At 43.1% G+C, this 21,025-nt stretch overlaps 2 protein-coding genes across 4 annotated transcripts in view; one reads left to right on the forward strand and one right to left on the reverse strand.

The window, feature by feature from the left end:
- Nuggc (nuclear GTPase, germinal center associated) overlaps positions 1-6,282 on the reverse strand; it is a 44,639-nt gene extending 38,357 nt beyond the window's left edge. Inside the window, exon 1 of one of the 2 annotated variants that reach the window (XM_063234921.1) lies at positions 6,153-6,282. The gene's annotated coding sequence lies outside the window, so the exon portion shown is untranslated. Of the gene's footprint in view, positions 1-2,532; positions 2,818-6,152 lie in introns of those variants that run through there. The other variant, XM_063234922.1, reaches the window with a different exon arrangement.
- Positions 6,283-13,635: 7,353 nt separating this feature from the next.
- The window catches only part of Elp3 (elongator acetyltransferase complex subunit 3), a 72,803-nt gene continuing 65,413 nt past the window's right edge, over positions 13,636-21,025 (forward strand). Inside the window, exons 1-3 of one of the 2 annotated variants that reach the window (XM_003479376.5) lie at positions 13,636-13,792; positions 16,793-16,892; positions 19,248-19,386. In XM_003479376.5, coding sequence (XP_003479424.1) covers positions 13,774-13,792; positions 16,793-16,892; positions 19,248-19,386 — 258 coding nt within the window. In that variant the 5' untranslated portion in view covers positions 13,636-13,773. Of the gene's footprint in view, positions 13,814-16,792; positions 16,893-19,247; positions 19,387-21,025 lie in introns of both variants that reach the window. The other variant, XM_063234924.1, reaches the window with a different exon arrangement.

The following is a 21,025-nucleotide window of genomic DNA, read 5'->3' on the forward strand; positions in this document are numbered from 1 at the left end:
GTGTGGGGAAGGAAAGATGCAGGAACTCGGTTCCCTGGACCCTCCTCATACCCCACCCCACTTCAACCACGGGACACCCCTGCTAGGGACCACATGGAGCCCTGAGGCATGGGGCATCTGTGGAGGGAAAGAAGGGAGAAAAACCCCAGGAAGTGTCAGTGCTAGCTGTGTGCTGTCCCCTGGCAGGCAGAGCCTCAGCAGGGAAGGAGAACCTTGGACACACAGAGGCTTAGAACACAGGGCACTGCTTAGGCTGAGTAGGAATTTACTCAGGACCTAGGGGAGAATGTGGGGAGCACCCAGAGAGCTTGCTCTCCTTATCTGTGGTTTCTGTTGGGAGCATCAGTCATGCATTTCAAAAACAGAGTCACCAGCCTTTCTGAAATATGCAAAATCCCTCCTGCATGTCAAGCTCCTTTAGCCCACAGGCCAGGCTGTTACTGAGGAAAACCGGGCTCATTTACACATTAACCCCACATCCAAATGCAAAGTAAAAGGCATCAGTTGAAACAGCCTCTCACCCTGTTTGGCTTGCAGATTTGAGCTCACTGAATGGCTTCTGTGCTTGGCGCCTGTGGGTTGAATGCAGTGTGGTGCTGTGCTCAGTTTGGTTGAATGTGCTGTGAACGCTTATTATGCACAAGGTCCTAAGCTCTTTCCCTGTCTACCCTTCTCCTGCAGCCCTCTCTCTATCCATCCCACACTGTGTTTCTCCAGGCTTCCATGCTGCCATATATGTGTCCTGTACCCTTCCCCTTCTCTTCCCAGTGAATTCCTACTCTTCCAAGACCCTGTTTTGACACTTTGTGATTGGGCACCTGGATTCCTCACCATTTCCCTCTGTGTCCCCATTGCCCCATGTATACTCCTGTTTCTATGATGACCTGGTTTTCTTTATGTCTCCTTATTGTGCCACGAGCTTTTTAAGGTCAGGAAACTGCATTTTTTCAATGCTGAATTTCTATTAAGTCCAATGATAGCAATAAATGCTGAATGAATGAGAAGCTTTCAGGGAGATGCCACACCAAAGTGTGTTTAAAAGCTAAACTACAGCCAAGTGTGGGGGTGCTCATTTGTAATTACAGCACCCTGGGAGGCTGAGCCTAGCCTGGGTAACTTGGTCACTTGGGGGGACTCTCTCTCAAAATAAAAAACAAACAAACAAAAAAAAACGGGCCAGGGATGTAGCATAGTACAAAGGACCTGGATTCAATCCAGAGAGAGAGGGGGGCCTCAAGGAGTAAAGCCAGCACTGGGAACAAACGGACAAGTGTGCAGAAGGAGCAGGACTCAGAGTGAGGCCTGCACGACAGACCTAGTGATGCTGGAGAAGAAAATAGGAGACACAGGCAAAGCAGCTGATGGGAAGGGGAATTCATAGTGGATTCAACTACCTGCCTGGGGGAATTATAAAATAGAGGAGACGCATATTCCCTGTGGTTCCAAAAGGGTAGAACTAGATCTACTAGGTGGAAGGCATAGGAAAGCATTTTGGCTCAGATTTCTGAGGACAGCAGTCGGAGCTCCCTTTTCTGTGGTTTTGCTTTCCATAGTTTCAATTGCAGTCTACTGTGGTCCCAAAATATCAAATATAAAACTACAGAAATAAGCAACTCATAAGTTTTAAATTGTATGCCATTCTGATGTGCATGATGAAATCTCTTATTGGTCAGCTCTGTCCTGGCCAGCACCTGAATCACACCCTTGTTCAGCAGATCATGGTGTGTGGATGGTACCCACCATTAGCTGCGGAATAGCCCTCTAAATTATCGGATCGATTATTGTAGAATCACAGTACCTATATTCAAGTAACCCTTATTTTACTTTATAATAGCCCAAAGTGCAGGGTGGTGATATTGGCAATTCAGAAATGTCCAAAACAAGCCAAACATTAGGAGTCTTGGGGAGCATTTTCCAAGGGCAGGGGACACTATTGAAATCAAAATTGTCCAAAATACAATGTCCTTCCTTAGAAAATAATGTGCTTTCTGCCATTAGGGGAACGTGAAAATAAACTTTATGATCATCTGATAATGGTACTGGACTAGGTAACTCATAAGACTTCTTCAAGTTATTCTCACTGAAAACATTCACCAGCGAAAGTGACAGTGGACGTGGCCTATGAGGTCACTGAATGTCACGAGAGACAGTAGTTTCTGGTGTGAAAAACTCAGTTGGAAATGCTAAACCATCTCAAAACCTAGGAGAACAAAGAGAAAGAAAGGTAAATGAGATTCTACTTGGGCAAGAATACAGCAATGTCTGTCAGTAACTTCACATGCACACAAGGAATTAACACAGAAAGCTGATGCTCTCTGGAGACAGTAGCTCCATGAGCTATTGTCACACAAAATAGTAGGCACTAAATCATCACAAGGTACTCTGGAGAAAAAATAAAACATGATCCTACTGGTGGACTAAATCCAGCAGACTTCCAGGACAACTTTTGTTCTAGAATTCAGCAAGAAATAATGGCCCTAGACAAAGCCCAAAAGAATCAATCAAGTCAACAGGTATTACCACCATACTAACCTTGAGACTGAGGTTCTTCAGTCTGAGAGGGCTGGGGATCAAAGTGCCTTAGAAAAGTCGAGTTGAGAGAAGCAGGTTGGTCATTGCCTTCTGGAAGTGGGCAGTGGTTTTGGCTTCTTTTAGGGCCACGTGAAGTTCAGTTTGAACTATTGAGCTTCATTCACTACATCAACAGCACACAACAGCCAGCAAGGGTTGTTAGCATGCAACTATTCAGGATTGGAAGAGGTTTAACGGCATGCAAAAGAAACACCAAAACCTTCCACGGTAGTAGCATCCACAGTACCAGCACATGAGCAATTTGTGACCATTCACTAAAATTTGGAGAAAACGGAAATTACCTGAGCTGTGACTGTAAAAATTTGGACTTCAAATTCCTTCTGCCATGTTCAAAGACTGATAAGAAGGGATCATTTAAGTGACAGCCAAGACATTGGAAAAGGAAAAGGAATCATCCATACAAACAGTAAGGAAAACAGAAAGAAACAGAAAGCACCTGGAAAGGAGAGCCCACAAAGCCAGGGGGAGGGATGGGTACTTGGGGTACAGTCAGTGAGTGAACTGACTGATATGCTAGGACATAAGGGTGGAAATCAGGTACAGAAGCTGCATGTTTGTTTTGCACCAATCAAAACAACTATTGTCAAGTTAGGTTGTCACTCTGGACCTCAAGTTTCCCACCTGTAAAGGAAATATGAAACTAGTCCTCAAGGTGTGAGTGTTCTCCAATTTCATGGTGCTAATGGATGAAAATTTCCATTGTGAAATATTTCTTGTCATTGAAATCAACAATGTGCCAATGACTGGTATCCTGTGTGCTTAAAGTCACACAACTGAAGATTCTATAACGTCAAACTCATTGTATTGAGGGTAAAATGATGGCTAGAAGCACAGCCTTTTCTCAAATGATGCTGGAATCTACCTCCCCGCAAAGAGAGGTAATATGGTGGTATATATTGTGAAAATCTGGCTTCTATAGCAAAGGACAGGCAGGGTTCTGTATGTGTGGTTTATTTCACCCATATTTAAACAATGTGGTTAGCACATAAGTTTTGCGTTTAGTACTTATTTACATTCATGTGCACTGAGCCTCAAAATAGCATCTTTTAGGTGAGACTCTGCACATTTAGCTAGATACAGGAAAGTTCCGCACAGAGCTGGTTTCCTGTTAGGTAACTGACTTTTGACAGTTATTCTTATTTTCTCACTCTCCCTTTCTTCTGCTTGTGTTTGCTTATTGTTTTTCTCACAGAAAAATAATGCAAAGGTCATTCCCATGGTGCTCTGGAGCAGCTGCACACAAGGAATTAAAGAATGTTAGGACTCCTTCTTTTACAGATATGCACTGGAGTCGGGAGAGGGAAAGGAACTTGTTCTAGGTCCCATAGTGAGGTAATGGCAGTGAGCATGCAAGCTCACCTTTCCTTACTGCAAGCTCAATGTCCTTTCCAGTACTCTAAGTCGCCTGTAACAGGCACTGCTTAAATGAACCCTCAAGAGCTGAGGCATACGAGAATGAAGGGAGCAATGCCCCAAATGAGGGTTTTCTTAAATGTTGACAAAGGCATTTCTTGGGAATGGAGGCTGTGGAGTAGGAGGGAGCATAGCAACTTGACAACGTGAATCAGAAGCGACTGCCTGCAAGCTCTGGGTTGCACTCAGAAGTAAACTGAGCTGAGGCGTGGGGGAGCAATCAGAGCAGCACATTTTCACTGTATTTGTTCCTTGTTTGGTGTACAATTGGATGTGTTTATTACACACTACAAGGGTCTTTTCCCTGGTTCTTCTCTAGCCAGGGTCTCATCCCACCTCGATTTGCATCATTAAATCTTCCCAACATTATTATCTTATTTTCATTTCCACGCTCTGTCCTCTGTCTCAAAAATAGCACAAATAGAAAAAAATCATAAATGCTTAAATTGTCAAAAAAAATTAAGGGGCATTTTATCATGAACATTGGTTAAGCTCCCACTTTTAACACAGATAAGAAGTTCTTGGAACATAATAAGCACTGAATAAATACGTGTTAGATGAGGATATTCATATTTTAAACATATCTGAGAGGGCAAGATGAATCAATGAATGTGTGTCAAGTTTGTCATCGTTGCTGGAGATTCAGCAGGAAGAAAATGTGCAAGGTATCTGCACACACAGACTCACACTCAGTCTGGTTTTGGCACAGTGAAATTATTCAGGATTTCAAGTGATTTGAAGATGATATTGGCCCTGGATGTCTTTCGCCAAGTTTCATGCCCTCCTTCAGAGATGTAGGTTAAAAAATGAAATGAGGAGGGGATTCTCAATTCAATAATAGCCTGTTGAGAAAATTTATGATATACTTCCTAAGTTTTAGGTTTTGGTTTAAGTATGTTTTCTAATCACCTTATTGGACATTCCACTGCTCTTCCAAAGTAGCTGTTTAACACAGGAGCTCAGAAGGAAAGGTGAATGAGGGCCTTGAACCCAAGGAAAGAGGTCGGTTTTAGCATGGACACATGAGTGAGTGAGCTGGACACTGTGTGTGGCTGCCAGAGGCAGTTACGGTGGAAGCAGCACCGGCATGACGTGCTTTTCCTCTGCCTGTCTCCCCTAGGTGAATAGAGGAGTAAATCAGTTGGTATTTTTCATAATAAATTACCAGAGATTAACCAAATAAATTTTACTCTTCTAGTACTGCTCTCCTGAGCCTGTCAAAGTTAATGATGCATAAGATAACATTTCCTTTCTCATTAGGAATTTATAAGCTCCCCAAAATGCCTGTGCTAGCTGTTTTCTTTGGGAAGAAATGATTAATGACTTCCCTAAAATCACATTGTCAAGGAACATTCAAATTAAAACTCAATTCTCCCATTTCTAGGCTACTGGCCTTTGCATGGCCTTAAAATTCACTAACATAAACAGACAAAATTCACTTTTCCTCAAGAAATAATTTAAGAAAACTAATCTAGGAAAAAGACACAAATCTCCCATACAGAAGAATTCCAAGTAATTTATATAAATACTCAATTTTCAGAGACAGGGACAAGACTCCCAGTTCTTAAGGCTCCTTAAGTCATTGCCCAGTGACTACCTTCATTTTGCCAGGTATGAGGTCAATACTGATGGTTATGAGTCATAGTGGTGGTATGTACCCTCCATTCAGTGCTGTCTGGTATTCCTTTTCAATGCATAACTCTAGTCTAATCATGAGCAAAACGTTAGAAATGCCAGTAGAGGAGTGTCCTGTAACACACTTGACCACTACTCCTTAAAACTGTCAAGGTCATTGAAAACAAGGAAAGTCTGAGAAAATGTTACAGCCAAGAAAAGCCTAGGGAGACATGACAAATAAATGCAATATGATATCCTGGATGGGATCCTAGAATAGAAAATTGACATTAGATATAAACTAAGAAACTTGAGTAAATCATGGGCTTTAGTTAATAATAATGTATCAATATTGTTTCATTAATCACAGCCCAGATGCCATCCGAATATAATAAATAAATGGGTGTAGATTATGAGAACACTCTGAACTGTCAGCTACCTTCTCAATTTTTCTGTACTACAATGTTCTTTTTGAAAGTCTATTAAAAACAACTACATGTTACAGTATAAATTACGTAAGAGAAACAACTTACCAAATGTTTCTGAACAGAAAAAATGTTGCAAACACTTTTCTGCTTCAGTTCCAGGAGTCCACAAAAGAGTTGACAGCAGCTTTTCTGCCTTGGTAGAGATATTTGGAATCAAGCTATAAGGGTCACAGGGCCATACTTAGCAGAAGTGAAACTAACTTGCCACCAGGGGGCTGGTCATATTTTCCTCCCACAGATACTGAGACATGCTATTTTCTCCTCCCACTTAAAATCACACGACGAGCCAGGTATCAGGCACTTTTCTTCTCTGCCCCTCTTCCGATAAGCAAGCAGACCTTACCCGCTTCTCCTTTCATAACATGGACCCCACAGCATTTTTCTTTGTGGGTAAACACTATTCAGATGGAAGTGGCTCACTTGAACAGATTCGAAAGATGCCCCAGTTGCAAGAGAGATACATTGCTGGTTCTGAGACACCCAAATATGAGACACAACTGGAGAGATGGAAAAGACAAACCAAGTCTTGAAATTCACTGAAAACAACACCAGGTTGTTTGGTTATGGAAATGAGTGACACTGAGTTATTATTCTTCCTGGAACTTAACTTTCAAATCTGTATTTTCAAAAATAAATACTTTTGGGGCCGGGGATTTAGCTTAGCGGCGTAAGTGCCTGCTTGGCAAACGCAAGGTCATGAGTTCAATCCCTGGTTCTACCAGAAAGGAAGAAAGATTTTTTTAAGGTGCTTTCCACTAAAGAAGGGCAGAAAATAAATCCTGGTCCAGTGTGCTGCCTGACAACCCAAACAATGACCCTTAGTATGAGAAAAAGGTTGATCTGTGAAAATTCAGCTTCAGTCTGTGTTTCCTTTTGAGTGGGAAAGAAGGGACACAAACACAAACCTGAGAGGGACCTCGCTGTGCAAATGCAGCAGAGAAGGTGTCTCTTCCATGCTAAGAAGCCTTTTTTATAGTGTTTTTCTGTGGACTTTTGAGGGGATAGGTTGGAGAAACAGTGGGCTTGTGGCTTGCGGATGAGTCCTCTGTGACCATCTGACGTGTCCTCTGGGGACAGCTCACGACCTAAGTAAGCAGGGCCCATGTTGCTCTAAGACGACAAGAGGTCTTGTTCGGACTGGCAGTGTCCCTGTCCCGGCTCTATCATTTTGGAGGCCAACTCAGTCATTCCCAGGGCAATTCTCAGGAACTCTCGGTGTATGTTTATGTTAAAGGTGGGAATTCAGAAAGTAAAGAATCAAAATGTGGGAAGAATTGAAGATAAGTCTTTAGAGTGCAGTTTTTAAAGATGCTTTGGACTTTTGGAAAGATGCAATTCCCTGGGGAAAAAAAAAGCCATAGTGATATGGGAGAAATATAATTCCCAACCTGCTGATGTTTGAAACTGGAAAAGGAATTTTAAGGAACAATGAAGGTTAAGAGTAGGAAAGACAGCCATGTGGGGTCTGGGAGGAGAAACAAAAAGCCAATTTGCCCTTCTTATGAGGCAGTTGGCACATGGACTAGGAGACAAGAAAACACCCCCCAACCCCATAAGCAACTGGCTGATTGGGAGGAACACAGGCGGAGTTGATAGCAACTGAGTTACAAAAACAGCTTACTGCTTGTATTGTTTGATTGACTTTGCAGGCCTAGAGCCTGTAGTCTGAGCTTCTATTTAGAGGATAGCAGTATGCAATATAGCAACTATGGGGATTTCCTTCTGTCTTGTTTTTGGAATCCAATATTCTCACTGTTTTATTGTTTTATTGTTCTGTTTTACTCAATCTTCTGTTTTGATTGGTTTTATTCTTTCTGTTTTGATTTTATTACATTAGATGGAATGGGCAGCAATTTTGAGGATAACAAGAGGCGTTATGGTAGCCATTTTGAAGTTCCAAACCAGGATAATAGGAAATCAGTATCACTTTCACTGTTTTGATTGGCTTTATCCTGTTTTATTTTGTTTGATTTTATTTTCTTTAAAATAAAATTAAAAATAAATAAATAAAGAGCAGTAAATATTTATTGAGAGAAAGCTCCTGAGACACAGAAGGGGTCTCAGAAGTCACTTTCCACCAAGGCTCTTCCTTAAGGCTAATTTACACTGCAAGGTCACTATGTGGGTACAACATGGATCAAAATAGGATCAACCTATAGGATTACAAAAGATTACTACTTAGCTAGTAGAAGGGACATGGGATACACAGCAAGGACACATAGAAGGGACAAAGGCTTTTGGGGGAAGGGAGGGGTTTAGATGCTCTGGTCACCCCCCTGGGTGGCTGATAACCGATGACTATCTGAAGGCTACTGGACCAGGCGATATCACCCACGGTAGTCTCAAGTTACTGTTTACCCTTCAGGGAGACATGTAGGTCTGGTTATTGTATCTCTATCTTGAGGCCTGGCCTTCAATGGATGTGCTCTCGACCTTTGTACTGGTTTACTTGAGGGCCTGTCCCTCTGTCCCTGTCCACCCATTTTTTTTTTTTTTTTTTTGAGACAAGATCTTGCTTTGTAATTCAGGCTAGGTTTGAACTCATTATGTAGCTCAGGCGAACCTCAAATCCTTAGCGATCCTCATGCCTCTGCTCCCTGAGTGCTGGAATTACAGTTACGTGCCACCACACCTGGCTGTCTGACTGCCTATCAATTTACATCCAGCTTATGCCAGAAATGCCAATATAGAGTTCAAAACAAAGAAAGACAACATGAAAACCATCTTTATTGTTGGATCTGCTACTTAACCTCTTGGGCGTAATCATCCCTTACACCTGTATTCATATCTCTTGCACTAAGCTCTCCCTCTACTGGCGGTTTCTTTGTTTCCACAATTGACTGGATTCCTAATTACAAATGCTACTAAATTACTCAGTATCTAGAGTTAGTCCCGGGCAGTGTGAAAGCTTCCAGGGTGCTTAGGATAGTGCTGGGCTCTTACTAGTGGACACTAGAAAGCTTAGCCTGTTAGCAGTTTGGACTCCGGCAGAAGGAATCTTTGTGGAACTCACTAGAAACACTGAAGTAATGGAAAGAGAATTGGCACAGGGCACTCCTATCAACTCCAAGGTACACCGCTGCTCTGCCACTGGCCTGCTAATGGCTGACCTGTCCATGAGCCCATTGGAAGCAGAGCCCTTTTCTGCCTCGCCTTCCGCCCCTCTCTCCAATGGAGCACGCTCTCTTAATTCATCAAACGTTCACTCTGGGTTATTCCTATCGCAGGCAAACTTGCTGTCATTCCATTTTAAAGGACACACACTCCCCTTGACCTCAGCTTCTCCGTCAGCTACTATCCCATTTCTCTTCGCTGCTTTGTGACAAAAAGTCTCAAGAGCTGTCTGGTCCCGCGGCTCAGTCCTCTCCTCTGTCATCACTCTGCTCCAGTCAGCCTTTGGCCCCCTGTCCTTTCACAGAGGCCAATGTCCCCGGCCAGTGCAACCCTCATCGCCCTGACCCTCAGCAGCACCACTCCCTCCTCCTTTGCATCCTTTCTTCCCTTGTCGCCAGGTCACCGCACTGCCCTCCTCTCCTTCCTCCCTCCTCGGGGCTCCCCCATTAGCCTCCATTGCTGGTCACTGCTCTTCTTCCCTGACCTGTTAATGGCAGAATACCCCAAGGTTTAGGATTTGGTTTCATCTCTTTCCACATTTACTGTCTCACGGCTTCAAGTTTCACCCACACACATATCACTCTTGATTGGCACTTTCAGCGCCAACCGCCTTCATGTCTCACTGGGTGTCTCAGAAGCAATGGATTCCCAACTGACTCCCCAAAGCCCCCTCAAAACCCTCCTCCGTCTAGTCTTCTCTATTTCAGCTAATGACGACTACTTTATTCCAATCCACTGGTTCAAAATCTTTGTTCTCACACTTGATATTGAAGTCATTAGCATATATTGTCTGAATCCCTCCAGCCATTTCCACTGCTTTTCTACTTCGATTGGGGTCTCAGTCATCTCTCATCTCATTCCATAGTTCCCCAAGGTTTGCCCAAGGATTCTAAAACCACTGACTGCTTCCTACGCCTTGATGGTCTGATTTTATGAGAATCTCACTGTTCTCCAGGTGTTTCTAATGTGCATCAGAGCTTAGGACTTACCAGTAAGTGTATGCTAACGGCTGCCTAAGTGGTTTCCCTGCTTCTACTGCTCCGCTGCTCCCAAAGTCTATTCTCCAGTCAGTAAACAGACACACCTTTAAGTCAGAGCATAGCATTTCTCTGTTAAAAACTCCAACAGCGCCAGGCAGTGTGCTCCTGAGAGGGCAGCGTGTGAAGCTGTGAATGTGAAGCCAAAGGTGAAGTGGAGACCCCAGAAGTCTGGAAAAGCCAGGAACGTAGATCCTCTGAAGAAATTTGTAAGGAGGGAGCAGTGCCAGCCACAGAGAGAAGCCATGGGAGTTGCCACCACCAGAAGTGCCACAGGGGTGCAGCCACTCAAACCCTTTGGAGTTCACACCTTGCCACAGACTGCCTCACATGGTGCGTTGGAACTACAGGACTTCATGTGCCCTGCTGGACTTGGGACTTATTTTGGTTCCATTCCTTTGTATTCCCGTTTTGGAATGGAAACCTCTATCTCATACCATTGAATGCTGGAAGTGTTTAACTCTGTTTTCCTTTGTGCAAGGGCTCACAGCTAAAAGTTTGACTTAAATCTAAGAGGAGACTTTGGACTTGGGCATTTCAGCAATGCTGAAACTGTTAGGACTTTGTCAACTCTTGGAGATGAAAGAAACATACATGAGTCTTTGGGGGATCAGGGGTGGAATATTCTGGTTTGTGACTGGATGTCTCCCTAAAGCCTCATGTAGTTTTAAATGGGGCTTTTTTTTGAAGGTGGTTGAATCTAGAATGTGTGATTAATTTGTGGTACAATTCTGGGACTGAGGGGGCTAGGATTAAGGGTGGGTGCTTGCTGGATCAGCCCACTGACTGGATTGGCACTGCTCTAATCCCAGTAAATGATACAAGAGACAGAAAGAGAGAGAGAGATAAAAACCAAACCAAAACAAAACAAAACAACTCCAATGACTCCTATCTCAGAGTAAAAGCCCAAGCTTCTTAATGACTTATGGTCTCATATGAGCTACATGGTCCTTTACTGCCACTCTGTCATTTCTCTGACCTCTACTCTGTACTTGGTCTCACTCCCTGGTCCAGTGACATTGGCCTTCTTACATGAATACAGCAGGTGTCCTCTCATTCTAGGACCTTTGCAAAACTGTCCCCTCTGCCTGAAATACACTCTCCAGTAATAATCTCCCTAAGGAGTAGAGGTTCAAATGCCACATTCCTCAGATTCTCTAAAAGGCCTACTGTAATACCTATTTAAAATTACAATTTTACTACCCACTAATCAATCTCTCTCTCTGTGTGTCTGTCTTTCTCTCTCTGTGCTGAGGTTTATGATGGTACCTTTAGATAAAAATGCTGGAAAGAGAAGATTTGGAGGCAAAATAGATACCTGTTTTAGACATATTAAGTTCGAAATGTAAAACAGACATCCAAATCTAACATACTGTCAAACAAAGGAGCAGTGGGGATCGGGTTACCTGAATCTGGGATGGAGAGGTGGTACTCTGTGGATCATCTTGGGAGAGACAAGATGGAGTGACCACTCCGCAATACCAGTATTCTTGAATCCACAGGGACTGAGAAGAGTAGAATAATTAGAGTACAGGGACCCATAATAAAGTATTTTCAAGAAATTTCAAGTATTTTCAAGAAAGATAATCTACGTTCATTAGTAGTAGAATGACTGTAAGGACAATATATGTCAATGAATTTAACAGGATAGGATGTCACAAAGCTTCACCAGAGCAGTTTCAGTGTATAAGGGCACAGTTATACAATAAGTAAAGGCACAGTTATAGAAAAACAAACACAGACATGTTATAGCAAGTTCAAATCCAATAACAGCCTCTGCCTATGCTCCAGATGCCTGTGACATAAACACCCTGCTGAATTCAGTCAGCCTTGACCATCTGGGTCTGCTTTTCTTCTGATAATGCACTGAGCCAATCTATTTTCAGTTTATTTTCCCTTACTTAAGAAAATATATGTTGTCTCTAACTGGCTTCAAGGACATTGGAAGTAACTCAGTCAAAGATACTTTTCAACTCTGCTTGCTCTCTCCTCATCGCAAGGATGTTCCTATGTTATGATAAACAATTCCTTTTGAGCAAATATAGTTTTCTTGACAATATATGACTTAATTCAACCTATGTAACCAATCATGTAATGCCTTGTACTTCCTGCTTGTAAACTATATTTAAACTGTACTCAAAGCTGGTTCTTCAGTGATTTGGACTTGGTCCCACTAGTGTAAGAGTCTTCCATTCGCTTTGATTTTTTTTTTCAACAGTAGTGGGGTCAAAGACCTGGAATTGTCTTAATTCTAGAAGGAAAGGAAAGAATTGGAGATGGCACCTGTTTCCATCATTATTACTAAGAAGGATTCTGAATCTCGCTCTGATCCATGGACATGAATGGACTTCCAAAAGACATTCCAAGTCTTGTCTCCAAACTACAAAGTTTCTCCAGAGAGACATCCATCATTTTCATAATGGTTAAGCTGGCTCATACACCGTGATTTAAAAAAATACAATGAATTTAGTTTTTAATAATTTACTACAGCAAAAGACACATGGCCATCAGTATCCCTCAAAATGTTCTCACATCAACCACATTTACCCATTGTTCCTGCTACTCTCCGAAGCAGTTTTGGAAGTCCTTTTTCATGAGTCTTGATTCGTGGTTGCCTCAGTATTCTGTGTTCACCGAAAATGTTTATCTTTCATGGTCACTTTGTCTTCGAAGCAGTCCCTGACGCCCCATCCAGTGAACAGGGTGGATGAGAACACACTGTTACGTCCTTACCAGCCTGCCTTTCCGCGGGATGGTGGCTGACAGCAGCATTCAACATAAGTTTTAAAGCACACCTGGTAAAGATATTCACGAAAGAAGACTTCTAGAACTGCTTCAGAAAACCACAAGAAGATGGGATCCGCAGGCCCTAACGCAGGGGGACCATTTTGATAGGGGAGGAGATTTGTAGCAACGCCATTCACTGTAGTTTTCTTGTTGTTGTCTTTTTGAGACAGGGTCTCACTGTGCAGTTCAGGTTGGCCTTAAACTCACTTTGTAAGCCCAGGCTGGTCTCGAACTCACTATGATCCTCCTACCTCAGCCTCCCCAGTGCTGAAATTACAAGTGTGCGCCATCATTACCGGCTTGTAGTAAATATTATTTAAAATTTGACTATTCACCATATTTTGCGATCAGCCCTTGTCCATCATTCACAGAACCTGGCCCATAACCTGCTCCTAACCCGCATAATCTCCTCCAGCCTCTGAATACAAATTCCTCCCATCACGGTCTCCGCACTCCAGCTCCCGCCTATCCTCCCCGGAAGTGATGTATTTGGCCCAGGGCCCAGTTCACCCCGCGCGCCCCAACGCCGCCACTTAGGCTTCCCTGCCGCAGCGTCTCCCACCCCGCCTCCTTCCGCCGGGGAGCGCCTCCGGGGGGCGTGGCCAGGCAAACCAGCTTTACGGTACAGTGGCCGCCGTTTTACGACAGGCCGGAGTTGCTTTGTGGCTGTCGATTTTCTCGTGTATGAGCTTCAGTATCGTGGTGGCGTCCGCTCCGACGGTGCTGAAATGAGGCAGAAGCGGAAAGGTGCAGAACGGGAGAGCGAGGGTAAAAAGGGAGGAGGGTGGTCGCTGCAGTGGGCGGGTACGGACCCGCGCTTCTGCAGCGGAATCTGCTCCCGGATTCGGTTGCCCCGACGCCTGGGGCTATCGTTCTGCCTGTGTCAGTCCTTCGCCCTCTTGTTTTATGCATTATGCGTTAAATACCAGTCTACCCTTACTCTTTTCCTCTTTGTCAGTCCCTTGATTTGCATAAACGGCCGGATCAGCTTTATTCCAGGGTGTGCTCTCTGTGGAGTTAACGCGGCTGGTGGATTGAACGCTTTCTTAGACTCTTCGAGACACATTTGACGTATTTGTGATTTTCTCCTAAACCCTTCAGTTAAAACATGAAAAGTCCTGAGGTTCCATGGAGCAATCGTGCACGCATGTATTGGTCCTCAGCATAGATCAGTTCATTCTAATTTTCCAGCGGGATGCAGTTACATCTTAAGTGTTTTCTCACAAGTTGTTTTCTTACTACGTTTGGTTGAGCTATTGAGCTAACAATGCTGATGATTATCACAATAATTGATACTATTTATGAAACCTTTACCAGTCATTCTGAAGTGATTGTCATCTCCACCTTATACATGAAGAGGGGGAAGATTCCGAGTTAAGTAACTTTCCCACCCTAAAATTATATTTTGAATGTATGCAACTGGTTGGTTAGACTGTATTTTGTGACCCCAAACGTGGAAGGAAATGTGTCCTCGTCACTGTGCCTCTTAACATGAACCGCTATTTCTCTCTCAAGCAGCAGCTCCACATGTCATCTGTTTTGTCCATCAGACTCTGCATCCCCTAAGTTGATAGCATTATCTCTCGCTTGCTCTGTCAGACAGCCTTACTCTTTTGGCTTCATCTGTCACCAAGTCTCGTTCTTAAAACTTACCTCTTGAAATAGCTGACTTCTCTGCCTTCTTGCTACTGTCTCCTTACTTCCATCAGTAACTAATATTTGACTGGTATTTTGGCTTCCATATGTATTATTTGAGTTGATTCTTCCACTGGTATTGCAAAGTTTGTTTTGTATATCAGTTTCACAGACAAGGAAATGGACACTCAGATGTCACTGATTTTCACTCAGTGACTCAATCGTAGAGGTTGGGACTAACCTGTCATGTTTAATTTTTTTTTTTTTTTGAAGTCTCATGGCTTTTTAACGTTGCCTTTCAAGAGCATTTTGCGTAGCACCCAGATGATATGAATCCCTTTCACCTTCCTTGTACTGCTAACCTCGCTTTAAATGTGGCAGTCACGTTTTTATTTCTAAAATTGAGAATATATAATTCTCCACTGCTTACTGCATTCCATTTAAATGCCTTTCCCTTGTGGCAGGTGTGCTCTGTGCTGTCTGGTTACTGAATCCTGTCAGGCAGCCTGTATTCTAGTTAGGCAGTGCCCCTTTGCACAATGATCAACAGTGTTTATATCTGATATTATTTCTTCAGGATTGCTTCTGTGTGCTTCTGCCTTTCTTTTAAGATTCCTTTGCCATTTTTTCCAGGAAGCTTTTTCTTACCAGTTTACTCTTCTATTTAACACAAGCAGTTTTCAAACCTTAATCTGTTTTTACCAGCTGAACCTGCTTTTAGCCTCGAAATAAATTCTTATATAGAATCTTGGTGCATAACCAAATGAAAGAACTGTTATGGTTATAATGGGAGAGACACACCCCTCCCCCCTTTCCTCTGTCCCCAGCACTGCAACCTCTTACCTCTGCTACCTGGCCCCTGAGGCACCTTTGTAGAATTCCTAAGTGCTGAGGTATGTGGTTTGGAAAGCACTGAGCTTTTAATTATAGACTTTTGTGATTTTTTTTCTCCCAAGTTAGTGTGTGTTGTGTGAGCCTTGACTCTAAATTAGAGGCAGCGTGCTGCAGTGAAAAAAGCATAAAAGTTACGGGGAAAAGATCTGGATTTGAGTCTTAACTGTGCTTTTTAGAGTGTTTTAACTTGCCTTTACCTCATTTTTTGCATCAATAAAGTGGGATAACAGTGCCTAGCTACAGGGTTCTTATGAGGTTGCAAGTAAAATTAAGTGAATGGGCTCCATAGTTACCAGCACTTTCTCATCAGTATTTATGTATGATGGCTTCATTATGCTCACCAGCTTTCTCTGAAGGCAAGGGGCAAACTTCCTGAAAGCCCCCATGCTGCTAGCCTACAGCTTTTTATGTAATAGGCAGATATTCCTGTCTGTCTGCTTCGCTCTGTTCTGAGGATCTGTTGAACTGAGGAATCTAAATGTTCTCTGGGAATTCTAAAGTATGCAAGAATTAGTAATTACTAATCTGGAGATAAAAAGGAGGTGTTACTTTGGTATTTCAGTGTGCAGGCAGATTCTTTTCATCTCGTGTGTCACTGCAATATTCTTTTTCATATCTAATATTTCTTGTATTCTGTACTTCTAATGGGACTGTTTCCTACATATAGGTAAAACCAGGTGTTAGGCACCATGGTCATCAGTGGATCAATCCATTGGTTTGTTTATAGCTGACAGTGCTGTTAGGGAGTGAGGCCTGGTCAGAGGTGAGTCACCAGGGCTGTGACCAGCAGGGATCTGTCTCCCTTTGGTTCCTCCCTTCTATCTCTGCTTCCTGAATGCAATGGGTTAAGCACCCTTTCTTCTGCTATGCCTCTCTGCTGTCCTGTTTCTACCTTGAAGCCCTCTGATCATGGGCTGAAAACTTAATAAACCTCCCCTCTAAGTTGTAGGCATGAGACTTGTGTTTCCGAGATGGAAAAGGGACTAACACACCAGGCTTGTTTTAAAGTTGTGATCAGATTGTAACTAATAAATTTTGTGTCTTCCGAACTTGAGCTACACATTCAGGATATTTGGAAAATGATTTTGGAATGAAAACTGCTACTAAGTAAGATCTTTACATCTTTCCTGAAGAATGTGACTTCAGTTTTGTTGAATAATGTCTGTTCAGGAAATCTCAGTCTTCCTGATTTTTGATAGTTGAATGTTATCATTCCAGGAGATCTCAGCCCTGCTGAGCTAATGATGCTGACTATAGGAGATGTTATTAAACAACTGATTGAAGCCCACGAACAGGGGAAAGACATCGATCTCAATAAGTAAGTAAATCTATAAAAGGAGGGCAATTTCCTTCTTAGCTAGTAGATATGTTTTAGGAAATAATTTAATACTACTCTTTGTGCTGTGTTTTATTTTTTACCAGCTTTCTTCCTGCCCTGTCACTTGCTTCACTGTGACACAATTGCCTGACAATAACCTAATAATACTACTACCCTCTTAATGTTTATTGGGCCCCTATTATATTCTGGGCACTATTATTAATGCATTGTATGCAATAGCTTAATTAATCCTCTTAGAAACTGTATGAAGTACACGTAGGGCTACTTTGTTTGACAGAAGGGTATTTTAAGACATAGAGAAGCTGAATTTGTTCAGGGGTAAATGGTAATTGCCAGAGCCTGGATGTAGAATTAGGTCCTTTGTCTCCAGAGCCCGCGTTCTTGTCTCCTGCACTACGTCCTTCTTCATGTCCTATTCCTCTTCCCTTGGTGGAAGCAGTAACTCTTTTTCATGACAACTCTCCCTTTGGGGCCATTGATCTAATCCAGTATCTCTTTCCTTGAGAAGCCCTTTGACATGCTTGTCCTCTTCCTCTCCATCATCGTGTTCACCGTGGTCTTTGCTGTACCTTCAAATGCAAGTGGTTCTGCATGTTTGTGTCTGTTTTTTTAAACAGTGTATCATTCACTCTCTTACAGATCAGCCCTAATGAAAGGATTCTCCTTACATCGAGGTCATCTAATCACTATATGTGAGACCTTTGCTTAGATTCTATTCTCCATTAATTGAGATGCTGCAGTATTTGGCATTTTTCCTGAAGCACTGCGTTTAGGAATCATTTGCTAAGGGAATAAATACCCTTTTATGGCTCTGAAGTTGTGTTCTGTCAATCTTTCTACCATGTCTTTTGCAGTTTTTGTTCTTTTTTTGTTGGTTGCATCCCTTTTTTTGCGGGGGGGGGGGGTGGTGGTGGTGGTGGTGGTGGTGGTGGTGTGTGTGCTGGGAATCGAACTTAGGACCTTGCCAGGCCTGCCTTGTGCTATGCCACTGAGCTATACCCCCAGTTGCATTCTTAATTAGAAAAATGTTTAATTTCTATTTAAAATTTCTATTTCCTACCATTTTTGCCCTTCTCTTAATTGAGAGCATTAAAGCTGACACTTTTAAAACTAGTCCCTGCTCACATACCTTCATTTGTAAGACCTCTTGGGCTGGCTTTAATGTGCTTTTCCTACTTTTTAAACTTCTGTTTCTCTACACTGAAAGTATCCAGTTTCCTGTCGAGGCTGTGTCTTCTAAGTTTGCATCTTCACGTAAGCTTAGTGTCACCTCTGCAGCTGCGCTGCCTCTCTGAGGGCTCCCTTTCTCCAGGGCCCGTTTGACTTGACTTTTCCCAGGACCCACTGAGCCCACTCTGATCTCTGGAAGCCTTCATTGTGCTTGTGTGTGAGTAGGAGTTGTTCAATATGGAACACGAAAGGACTGTGCCTTCCTCGTTCAAACATGCCAAGAGCATAGGGAGTCTTTTGTACATCTTAGGTAATCATTAATATTGTTGAAAATTCAAGCACTCCACAGCTGTTTCAAGATGGATTATAGTTAGATTTTTTTTTTTTTTTTTTTAAATTGGTACCGGGGATCAAACTCACGACTGCCTGCTTGCAAGGCAGGCGCTTATGCCGCTGAACTAAATCCCCAGCCCTCATAGTTAGAAGACAGAATGACTGTTAGAATTTAGCTAACAGTCACAGAGAAAAATAAACTGGTACAGTTGTAGGGAAAATCAAAGGAAGCATTAGTCAGGGTTAAGGTTACTTCTAGGGTTAGAGTTACAGTCAAGAAGAAGTATACAGAAATATTTGCTTCATAATTATTAAAGAGTATTCATATGCTTTCTGCTCTGTTTTTATGCATGTAATATTTTAAGAAAGTAGTTCTTAACCAGGGTACTTTCACCCTCAGGCAATGCCTAGAGATATTTTTGATTGTTACGACAGGATGCTAGTGGAGAGAGGTCAAGAAGGCCACAGGTGCCATTAAACAGCCTGCCGTGGGCAGGGCAGCCTCCCATGGAGAATGGCCTGGTCCCACATCTTGGTCATCCAGAGGCTGAAAAGCTGTGCGCTGTTTTAACCAGACCCACTCTATATCATCACCCAGGTCTGTCCTCTGTAGTTTTCTGGTTTTCTTGCCGGTACTTAAGTGTGAGAAGAGGAAGTCAGTTATGCATTTTTGTCCTTTTGTCCTGTTTTTTTTTTGATATTGATAGACCTTACTGCTACTGGTTGTCATCTGGTGAACAGGCAGGAGAGACAGGAGATGGTATCATTCACATGTCATCCCGTTGGTAGCTGGTACCTGAAATATGGTGATGCTCGATGCTTTACTTGCAGGGTGAAAACCAAGACAGCTGCCAAATACGGCCTTTCAGCACAGCCCCGCCTGGTGGATATCATTGCTGCAGTCCCTCCGCAGTATCGGAAGGTCTTGGTCCCCAAGTTAAAGGCAAAGCCCATCAGAACTGCCAGTGGGGTGAGTGATTTGACTCATGGGCTGTGGGTGCAGTGGGGGAGGCGGGGGCTTAGGACTCAAGCCCATGTATCACGTGTGTGCAGAATGTTCAAAAGGCAGAGTGAGGAAACCAGTTAGTTGTACTGAAAGAAACAGAGGAGGTTTTGGTACCTTTCGACATGAAGATCAAGGCTTGGTGACTATCACATATGATAAATGTTACTGGCTTTCTTAAGCTATCACTGGTACTTATAAAAAGTACTGTTAAGGGGTGGTTTAATGGTGCATAGTGTTCTGTATATGGTAACTGAAATGATTGGCAGTAGGGACGCCATGGGATTTCAGAGGACAAAAGTGTCCTTGCACCTCAGGAAGTCCCAGAAGGCATGATGCTGGCTCGCCCTTTAAGCAGTGCTTAGATAAGTAGAGAGGAGCAAGCTACAGGGGGCCTGGGAGCGAGAGTACAGGGCACCAAGGCGCAGACAGAGGAGTGACGCAAGGAGCGTGCTATGTACAGGGCCAGTGAGTGCCCCAGGACAGCCGTTGATGGCTCTCTTAGGAAAGCAGAGGACGTTAGTTTTGGATCAGCTCATAAAAGAGCTTAAATGTGCAACAGCGAGGTTAGGTAATGGAGAACAGAGGTTTCAGAGAAAGGCGTGGGGAAGGGGTAGAGAGAATTGAGACATGTTATGCTTCTGTGCCAGCTCCCAACGAGGAATGTAGTCATTGTGGACTGCCAGCGTCTATGAAGACATGTGAAAAATTTTAAAAATAAAATCCTAAGACAGTATGCAGGGTGGTTTGAAACAGAAAGACCCTCTTAGACTCTGTTGATCTAATCTTCATGAGAAGGGTCTAAATTAGGGTAAAACCTGTAGGAAAACAAAGAGGAGTGTGAGAGACACAAAGGGAAAAATGCCAGGGCCCTGACGTTTTTCAAATGTCCCAGGGGTCAGGTTCTGTGTCCCCAATGTGAGCTTACACGCTGAGTCCGCTGTTTGCATCAGGATATGTTAGTTCTGTAATGGCTTCTCGGTGTTCTATGTGTTCTTGATCATATTACATTTCTGGATAATTAAATTGTAAAGCTTCTACATACAGTGTGCCATTAAGCTTAGAGTCTTCCAAAGAAGACTCTACATACAGTGTACCATTAAGCTTAGAGTCTTTCAAAGAAGACTCTAAGCTTAATGGTACACTGTATGCTTGTCCTTTTGTTTGTTGTGTTTTATCTTATTAAGAACTAATAACCCTATTCTCCCCTCATCTCCCTCTCTCCATCATCCCCCTCAGTGACACTTAACTCTTGGAGATTTCTTTAGCATCCATTCCACATCCCTCAATGACATGTTTCATAGACACCTCTTGAATTTTTGGGTGTAAGCATTAAATGTGGGCTCACTGCCATGGCTGGCAGGGTCAAGCCTTTCAATCTGACCCATACATCTGGCTTCCATATCACCTTCTCCAATCCTCCTGCTGGCTCTGATCATTCCTGACCTTTGCTTTTAGGGAGTCCCTCCTGCTTACCTCTAACAGTGGATGTTTGCATATTCCTTAAGCCCACTGTGTTTGGACTGTGCTTTCCTACTTGGATGTTTGAGTAGAGCTGTGATACCAAACACAGAATCCTCCGGCTGGTGGCAATAGCAATGAGACC

Source organism: Cavia porcellus, unplaced genomic scaffold (genome assembly GCF_034190915.1).
Source record: "Cavia porcellus strain 051 isolate PalLab524CR breed Dunkin Hartley unplaced genomic scaffold, mCavPor4.1 scaffold_24, whole genome shotgun sequence".
NCBI classification, from domain to species: Eukaryota; Metazoa; Chordata; class Mammalia; order Rodentia; family Caviidae; genus Cavia; species Cavia porcellus.